At 51.5% G+C, this 9,594-nt stretch overlaps 1 protein-coding gene across 1 annotated transcript in view; it reads left to right on the top strand.

Moving 5' to 3' along the window:
• Positions 1-7,454: 7,454 nt before the first annotated feature.
• Positions 7,455-9,594, top strand: part of ARX (aristaless related homeobox) — a 16,717-nt gene continuing 14,577 nt past the window's right edge. The window contains exons 1-2 of the mRNA XM_058441840.1: positions 7,455-7,858; positions 8,728-9,021. Coding sequence (XP_058297823.1) covers positions 7,663-7,858; positions 8,728-9,021 — 490 coding nt within the window. The 5' untranslated portion in view covers positions 7,455-7,662. The remainder of the gene's footprint in view (positions 7,859-8,727; positions 9,022-9,594) is intronic.

Raw genomic sequence — 9,594 nt, 5'->3', positions numbered from 1 at the left:
TTTCTGTGCATTAGCATCTGAGTAGATGTATTTGCTCTCCTCCTCCCACTCCTTCTGCCTCCACTCTCCGCCTGCACCTGCTACCACGGTCATTTTCGAGGCGCGATCGAGTCTTTGCGTCCTGGGGGCCCCTCGGTCACGAGCTCCACGCGGAGCCCGGCGCCTCTCCTCCCAGGCCCTCCCAGCCCGCGCCCTCTCGCGGGCGCCCCTAAGTCCAGCGTCCTCATTCACCCGCGCCGTTGGGGCCACCGAGGGTTGGGTCTTGGCTTTGTTCACCGGGTCCCCGAGACCCTGGAGGCGATTTGACAAGGGGCGTCGGGGCCGCCGCCGCAACACCCCCAAGTAGCGCGGCCCCAGCAGGGCGCCTGGAGCTCCCCTGCCCCCGGGCTCCTGCACCTCCTTCTAGACAGGGAAACCGAAGCCGCCTCGGGCAAGCGGTGCCCTGAGGAGGGCCCTGCCCGGGGTGCCCGGTTAGAAGAGGAGGTGACGCCGTCGGTGCGGGACAGGCCCGGCCTCAGCGGCCCCACGAGGCCCCTAGGCCGTGAGTGCCCCAGTTCTCCGCCACTGTCGCTGTCCCAACCTCAGCCTGGGAGCCGTCTCCCTTCCCTCAGAGATGCTGGGTGTCCTCAAAAGGGATCCCGGGTGGGCTGGAAAGTCGGGAGCAGAGTGGGGGGCGTTGGGAGGAGGATAGAACTGCCCCGGGTTTGGAGGAGTCGCCTGTCAGAGCGTTGAATGTAAGCCCTTTTGCGCAGTTATTTTTATTCCGGGGCCTTTCTTCCTCGTCCTCGTCCTCCTCCTCTATTTTTTCCCCCTTCTGTTCAGCTATTTGTGTTTTCTGATCGGGGAAGTGATTTGCGGCAGGAAATTAGATATCTTTATTCCAGAAACACTGTGGTTCTAATGGTATCTATTCCAGAGCCTGCTCCGTCTTAGTAGGGGGCTTTTTTTTTTCTTTTTCTTTCTTTCTTTCTTTCTTTTTTTTCACTTGCAGGTTATTTTGCGATGAAGGGAACAGAGCGTTGTGCAGCCCGGCATCTTTCCTCCTCCCTTCCACACAATACAACTCTTAATTAAACACAGGGACACCCACACCTCCCTTCCCACAGGACCCCTTCCATCTGCTCCTCCCGCTCTGAAATACCAGCCTTGTATGGGCAGGGAAAGTCTCGTGTTGAACTTCCCAATTAGCAAGACACATCGCAAAATAAGGGACTCTGGGAGTTGTTGTCGCTACTATTTTTGGATTCTTCCTTTCTAGGCCCTACCTAGTAAGTGTTTTGGTGGCCTTGGTACAACTTTAAAATCCTGCAGGTCTTTAGAAGCACGATTTCTGTTTTTCTGATTGATGAGTTCAGATTAACACACTCGGTGCAAAAGAAGTAAGTTATGGATCGATTTGAACTGGGAATTTTTTACATTTGTAAAAGCTTCATCTTTAACTTTTTTTAAAACCAGAGGTTGTAAGGGCTTCAAGAAAATTCAGTTATTTCCAGGTTGAACAAGTCAAAGAGGGTTGGACAAGAACCCTGCATTTCTCTTTTCTCAATTTCTGGCCTGCCCAAGAGGGAGTAGGTAATGTATGAGTAGTGGAAGTAGCGGAAGCTGGGATTTGAGGATTTCCAGATGCAAATGTTGCAGAAGAAGTGAAAGGAGGGGGAGAGGAGGATGCCTGGGGGGAGATGGAGCAGGGTGGTGGCCCAGAAGTCCATCAAGTCAGAAGATGGAGAAATCCCAGAGACAGGAGGTAGGGGATCATCTAGTCAAAAAGTAGACACTCCTAGCTTCAGAAGATGGGAGCCCCAAAATCTGAGCTCGGGGAACTTAGAATCACAGAGTAGGGTATTCTCAAATCAGAAGATGGGAGGGGACCATGAGTGATATGAAGGTACCACAGAGGCCGATGTCAAATCAGAGAAATCTCAGAGTAGCTGCCTTCGGACGATCCTCCACCACCACAACCACCACCAGGCACTGAGGAATCTGAGGGCGCAGGCAGCCAGGCCTCCATGAACACCCCAGAGACTGCGGATTCAGACTTCCTGACTGGTGTCGCATCCTCGGCACGCTTGCCTTGGCCCCACCCCCAATTATTTCACTTCTCAGTCCAGCGTTTCCCGAGGTTCGCCGACAAGAATCCACCCAGCAATTATCTCCCTTCTCGCGCGCATGGGGGGACATTAACCACGAACGCGCTGGAGAAGAAAGGTACAGATGGGTCTTTTATTGAACACTTGGAAATGTTTCCAAGGCTTTTGTTTTTTTCCCCCATTCATTCCTGCCGGATCACTGGGATCTGCCAACTTCAGTCCCCAGAGGTTGCGGCAGGAGAGCCCGACCCACTCGGAGCCCCCGCTAGGGGGCGCGCTCTGGCCGTGGCGCTGAGCCGAGCCCGAAAAGGGGGCTGAGGTGGGGAGGCTGGGGGTGCGGACGCCGACAGCCCAGCTCGGGTCTGCGCGGCCTGGGAATTGACACACGCGTTGGGTCGCCCGCTGCATCTTACTCTAGCTCCAATCTGTGCCCACCCGCCCCCACCCTCCACCCCGTCCAGGGTCGCCCGGAGCAGCAGCTACTGAGTCAACGCTGCACCGGGGACGCCTCCACCCTGGCCGCAGGAGGGGTCCCGCCGTCCGGCGGAGGAGAGGAGAAAGCAGATGGTGGTGATTACAGGGCACAGTAAAGTTTCCCTCTCTCTCGGGTCTGGAAACCTGGAGGGACGGGTGCGGCAGGAGATGGGGAACTCCCGCCAAGGAACTCCGTGAGAGCTCAGAGCCCAACCACCTGCTTCTCGCCCGTGGGAGGGGACACACGCCCCCTCTTCTGAGAGCAGACAGGAGGCTGCGACCATCTCGTCCAGCTTTGTGCTTGGAGCAAAGCTTGAAAAAGCTTCGGCTGCCGCCTGGATGGCTGATGGTGGTGGCGGTGAGGGTCTCTTTCCTCTCTAGCTCTTGCTCCCCCACCCCCTCCCCCGGCTGCTGACGGGCAACAGAAAGTGAGGAAGTTTGCAAATAAGGGGAGTTGTCCTAACACAGCCATCACACTCACGCGTCCATACCTTGAGGGCTCGGCCGTGGTCCTCGGGAGGCTTCCAAAAAAGCTGCTTCCCAACAAACCTCTCCCAGCCAAGCCCTAACTGTGGAACCCACGGCTTAGGCGGAGGACAGGGCGAAGAGGGAAGGATTAGCAAACGCGACAGAGTCTTCCCAGGAAGTCCAAGTTCTATCAGTCCCTTTGGACCTTTCCACGGGCTGTCTCTTTGAAAATACATCAACAAATAAACACCGTCCACAGAGAGATCCCAACAGCCGTGGGGAGAACTGAGGCAGGGTAGGAAGTGGAGAGCACGCAGGAGGCAGAGAAGGAGAGGGACAAGTTCTAGGCAAGCGGATTATGTTACATTTCCTCCCATTACCAGACTTCCAGGAGGAGACACCTCGATTTGTGCATAAAATGCATACCCTGAAGTGGATAAGACTCTGAAAGCAGCGTTTGAGGAGGTTAACCTTGACTGGTTGGAGTTAAGGGGGAGTGGGGGGAAGCAAATATTTCTGTTTGTGCCCTCCGGCTCTTCCCAGCACCGGCTGTCAATCCCGACGCTTGTTATCCTCACAAGGCTTCAGTTTGTTTGCCTGATCTCAGCAAGGTTTTCTTCCACAAGTAGAACTATAATTGCTATAATTCTACTGTATCATTTGGATCATTGCAGTATTGTTGTTTTCTCTCCCTCTTTCTCTCCTCCTAACACTGCAATAACGCGCTCCAGTGTTAAATTAGCAGGTTGCGGAAGACCATAAATGAATGAAAGTTTGTTTAAAAAAAAAAGAAATTAAATAAATAAAACAGCAAAATGACTTGGCAAAAGGGATATCACATCACAGAGAATCCTTGCGTGTAATCAGGTCTCATTGTCTTCTCTTCCAATGGCTTCCAAATTGGTCTCTAGATTCCAATGAAGTTTATTTCTATTGTTTAAATATATGTTTTGAAGAGGCTGATCGTAATTTAAGGGGACCTGAGCCGTCCGGTGCAACTGGAAGCCCATCACAGCTTGATTTATCTATGTGTATATTGCACAATAAATTAAAACATCTCAAATGAAAAGTATGTGAGGTTAACTCTCTTTCAAACATTTTTTTTTTCTGGATAATGACATCTAACTGCCACCCCCCCTTATTCCACATTTCTTGCAAATGTCATTTTAAAACTACAAAGTAGAATTAGCTCTCAGAAGAGAAAGAGGTTTCTTCTTCCACTCTCCTCTTCTAGGTAAATTATTATTTCCAGTTCTGGGAACAAGCCCCATTTTTCACCATAAACAACAGTTCTAAACACATGTGACCTTCACTTCCAGCCATTATTGTCATTTTTATTTAGTGATTGATTTTAAAAGCAGATAAACTGCAAACCATTGTTTTCCAAGCAGCCCAGGAAAAGCAAACCAACAGCTACAGACCCCAAAGATTAGAGTAGCCTGGACTTGTGAATAACAAAGTACAAACAAGAATGATATTATCACTAAAATGCAATTACTTTTGATTAGTGAGTAAAAGTGAGGCAAAAAGAAAGTGAAGTGTCATTTTCCTGGCAAAGTAAAATTAAATTGGGCTAAACTGTAAGTTCTTTCATACATAATCCTGTAGCCCAATTCTTAAAAGTCTGCCCACTCGACACATCAGTTACCCTCTTCCTAGATATTAGAGGCATAATTTTATTTTTCTAAAATGATATATAGAATAACATATTATATATATATATATATATATATCCCATATCCTGATTAGACACTGTGGAGACCACAGCATAGTCTTATGTCTCTCCACCCAGCACCTTAGAAAAGTTTTCTGTAATTTTTAAAATTTAATCTCTCAGAAATAGCAAAAGTTAATTGTAGATTTTTGAATTTGGGTATTGAATTGTGACAAAGGCGGTCTCAGGGCCACTGGGTATAGAGTGAGCTAGGTCAGGCCCTTCTCCCCGAGGTGAATGGACGTGTTTCCCAATAGCATCCTCACTTGGGAAGATTGATTAGAAAATAACAAAAATAAATAAAATAACAGAACAAATAAAACTAGTGTTTTCACACAGGTCTCCCCCGAAAACACTTTATATTCCATTAATAGAATTAGATCTAATTCCAGGGATCATTAAGTCAGAATCAGAAATTCTTTGTTAACCTCCCCTTTTACAGTGGATGATTAAAATTAGAATACACCCCAGCAGAAAGTCCGACTTCTTTTAAAAGAAGAACAGCTGCACAAGGGGGAGGAGGGGGATGGAGGCGAAGAAGTCTTCCACCCAGAGAGTTGAAACTCCGCTAGGCTCTCAGAAACGATTTGTGCATTTGTCTTTTTGTTTAACACGATCTTTCTTGGACTCATTTTCAGCCCACTCCCTGCGTGTGCGGAGCCGACTCTGAAGTCACTGAGCCACCCGGCAGCCGGGTCTTGTGGATTTCCAACGCGGGGCCCGCCGGGGAGGGAAAAGTGCCTCTGTCTCTCCCAACCGCCAAGCCGCAGGGACGCCCGCGAGGGTCCGCGGCTGGAGGCTAGGAGGAAACCGAAGCGTCTTTACTCCTCTTGGCTGCGATGAGACCCGCGCGCCTGGAATGGGCTTTCGGGGCCGGGGGAGGGAAGGTGGGAGGAAATCAGCGCGCAGAACGTTAGTTTAAAGCTGAACCGGACAGTGTAAAAACACCGAACTCTTGGTGGGGATGGAAAAGGAAGAATGCGGGAAAGGCAAGGAGAGATCCCAGGTGACTTGGAATCGCAGAGAGGGCTTAAAGGAAAATCAAATGTCATCGATGGCTCGGGTTCTCCTCCGCTCCCCACCACAGCCCGCCCCATCATCCAAGTGCAGGAAAAACGGATGAGAATTAAGCTAAAAGCCAGAGAGACAGACAGAGAGGGACAGAGAAATTCTTTTTGTCCTGTCTTTAATAGTAGTAGTAGTATCAGTATTAGTATTCGCATTATTAATGTGCCTGTTCCCAACCCTTCATCCCCTCCCCCCAGTTTTGTCTTGAAGGCTCCTGCCAAGGCAGCCCGTTCTGTCTGCTACCCACCCACCAGCATCCAAGAGTTATGCAGATGTTTATGGCTGAAAAAAAAAAAAATCCCAGTTATGCATCCTTGTATTTTTAAATACTGACTGTAAGTGATTCAAGTATAATCCTTTGTAAAATGCTTTTCTCTTTGACACATTGAAGGGAGTTGAGAGAGGAAAACCCGGCGTGGATTCCCCCTCCCTGGCCCCTCTCTCATCCACCACCCTCTCCCCAACTCTGCCAGCGTTGGGGCCCCTGGAAATCCCCAGGAACCTGCACCCAGGCAGGGAAGGCGTCCGTGCTGGCCCAGGCTCGACCCAACTTCGGTTGGAGTTGGGTTTTAGTTCTCGGCGCTGGAAACTGTTTGGGAAGAAAGGCGCTCTCTCTAAAGTCCACTCTCTCACCTTTGCTCAAGGGAGCCAGGTCATGAGAATTCAGAATTTTAGACGCTTAGATTTGGCTGCAGCCGAATTTGGGTTCCTTCCACCCTGGAGAGGTCAGGGATCCCCGAGGGTTCTGCTCCCTAGGTGCCATTGGAAGGTGAACAGCCTCAGAGTGACGGCCTAACAGATATGAATTTGTGGGGGAAAGAGGGAAGAGAGTCCAGGGAGAAAGAGGAGGCCCTCAGACTCGTCCCCAGTCGCCCCTCCTCGCTGCTGATACTCGCCTGTCCCTTCCCACCCAGTAAATGCTCTAGGGAAGGCCGCGCGCCTATGGCAGAGCTTTCTCTGTAAGGAGGCTTTTTCCCATTCCAGAGTTTAAAACGGAGAGGAGAGCGGTTGGGGGACGCTACAAACAAGAGAGCCACAGTCGGGCTCAGGGTGAAGACAGACAGCGCAATGCCTTGGGCCGTAAGAGAAAAGCGAACTCCCAGGCGGCAGATGTTTGCTTGGGGCGGCCACCCTGGCCCCCCGACGCCCGTCCGGCCTAGAGAGGACGGCAATTGAGCGCCAGTGAGGTCAAGGCGGTATACTGGGAGCCCAATATCGGCTTTGAAAAGTGCCAAGTGAGTCCGAACGTGAGCCTCGAGGCCTCGCCTCCAGGGAGCGAGGTCCTCGGGTTGGTGGAAGGGGCGCACGCCGCCCAGATGGCATTCACAGGCCTGGCATCCCAATGAGCTAGAACTTCGGCCAACACTAAAGGGTCAAAGGAGGAGCTGCAGGAAGAAGATAGCTGACTTAGAAAATTGGTAATTTAAAAAAAGAAAGAAAGAAAAGGAAAATTGGCTCTGGTGCGTGCCCGCTTCCCCCACCCCCGCCTGCCCCTCTGGAATCCAGTCCGGGCTTTGCGCCGCGCCCACAGGCCGACGCAGCCCGGCCTCTGGCGAGAGCCAATCAGAGGGCGCCTCTCAGCACGTGGAGGAGAGAGACTCCAGAGCTCAGCGCCCGCTGCTCACTACACTTGTTACCGCTTGTCCTGAGCGCGGAGAGGGCGAGCTCGGGCCGCGGGCAGGGCGGGAGCCGGCAGCCGGCAACCGAGGGAGGCAGAAAGGCACAAAGATCGCAATAATATCCGTTATAACCCGCTATCTAACCCCACCCCCAACACACACCCATCCATCCCACCCTCTGGGAGAGGCAGCCGGCGATCCGCTCTCTGCGCCCTGGGAAAAAGCCCCAGCCATGAGCAATCAGTACCAGGAGGAGGGCTGCTCCGAGAGGCCCGAGTGCAAAAGTAAATCTCCAACTTTGCTCTCCTCCTACTGCATCGACAGCATCCTGGGCCGGAGGAGCCCGTGCAAAATGCGGTTGCTAGGAGCCGCGCAGAGCTTGCCTGCTCCGCTGACCAGCCGCGCCGACCCGGAAAAGGCCGTGCAAGGTAAGGATGCGCTCGTCAGGCACTTAGTAAGGGCGTTGGGCCCTGATTTGGATGTTTGGTGTTCGGGGGCCAGTGGCCTGGAATTGTCAATTTGGAGAGGAAGGAAGGAGAGGGCATAACTCTGAGGCCTGCTGCCTCAAAGAGCATTAAACATCTCGCCAGGGGCTGTCCCTCCCTCCCTCCCTCCCTGCTTCCAGAAAAAGGCCCGTTTTCGCTTAGGGAGCCCTTAGGTTTTCGGTGTTGATCGTTAGGTTGTTTAAATGCCCCTTTTGGTGGCCTTGGGTGTGCTCTGAAGAGGGGCGACAGGTCAGAAACAGTAGATGGCCGGTGGACCCTTGTAGCAACAACTTGATGAAGACAAGAAGCCCAAAAGCTGGTGAATCGGGGTCTCCAGGCTGAGTGAGCCTTGGCTTTTCCTCTTTGGAAGATTTCTGTATATGCAGTGTTTTGGTTTTATTTTTTAAATTGTAGATTACTTGTGACCTTTTAAACCCAAGCTTTGCAGAAAACATCTTCCTGGGATTCTCCAAATGCTCCTTAATGTATTTAAAATGTATGAAATGTGTGACTTCTGGATGCTATTTTTTTCTCTGCTATTTTATTTTTTAAAATAGACGAGCTGTTTAAAATATTTTATTTTTTTCTGAAATTAAAAATTCCAGAACAACTGTCCTTTTACCCCGAACCTGTTACCCTCAAGTTTCGCCTCGAGCTTGCTGCAGAGGTGTCGCAGGGAAAGGAAAGAACTGTTGGTTTCTTTTAAAATCCAAAAACCAGCGGTCCAGCCACAGCGCAATTTGGATGGCAAGAGCAGACGGTTGAGAAGGGGGCATTTAAATAAAATTGACTTTTTTCTTTGCCTTTTTTAGCCTGCAGTGGCACCTATGCCAGGCGCTTCCTCAAAAGGAAAGAGCGGCCTGTGCCTGCTGCACTCCCACTCCCTCTCTGCCCCAGGCCTTTCCCAGAACATTTTTGCCAGAATGATTTTTCTTTGCCTTTTTGTGCAAGAAGCCCCCCCACCCTCTCCCGCTGTGGGCTGTTGGGGCGCGGCCTGCACTTGGGGCCACAGGCCCGCTTCCCCCCCACCCTGCCCCGCAGCGGTCGCCTTCAGGGCTGCACCCCTCTTGCCAACCCTTGCCCTCATGGTGGAGCAGCGGGCAGAGGTCGTGCGCAAAGTTTTCAGGATGGTGGTGATTTTTTTTTTAAGTTGTAGAATGTTTTCGGGTTTTCCTCTGTCCCGAAGTGGGAAGGGAAATAAAAATGAGAGAGTAGGAAAGGGGAAAGAGAAAGGAATAAAGAAGAAAGAAGGAGAGAGGGGAGAGAAAGCCTGCAAAAAGAGAAAGAAAGGGGGAGAGAAGGAGAAAGAGAGATGAGGAAAAGAAGGGAGGGGGAGAAAGAAAAAGAAAAAAGGGAAGGAGAGAAAAGGGAGAGGGGGCAAGAGGAATAGATAAGGGAAGGAAGATAGGAAATAAAAGGGGGAGAGGGAAAGGAAAGAAGGGAGAGGGAAGGGGAAAAAAGAAGGAACCCAGAGAAAGGGAGAGGGAGAGAAGAAAGAAAAAGAAAGAGCAAGAAAAGTGGAGAAAGAGGCCAAGGCGTCGAAGTCTGGTGGTGCGCGGTCCCCGCACGCCTGGGCCTAGGCACTGGGGGAGCAACTGCGGGCGGGCCCCGGCAGCAGCCCTGGCTGGGACTCCCGGGCCGGCCGGCTGGCTGATCGCTCTCCCTTGCCCGCAGGCTCC

This window comes from Hylobates moloch, unplaced genomic scaffold, assembly GCF_009828535.3.
Source record: "Hylobates moloch isolate HMO894 unplaced genomic scaffold, HMol_V3 SCAFFOLD_7, whole genome shotgun sequence".
Classification (NCBI taxonomy): domain Eukaryota; kingdom Metazoa; phylum Chordata; class Mammalia; order Primates; family Hylobatidae; genus Hylobates; species Hylobates moloch.
This window is presented reverse-complemented; position numbering and strand designations above follow the sequence as displayed.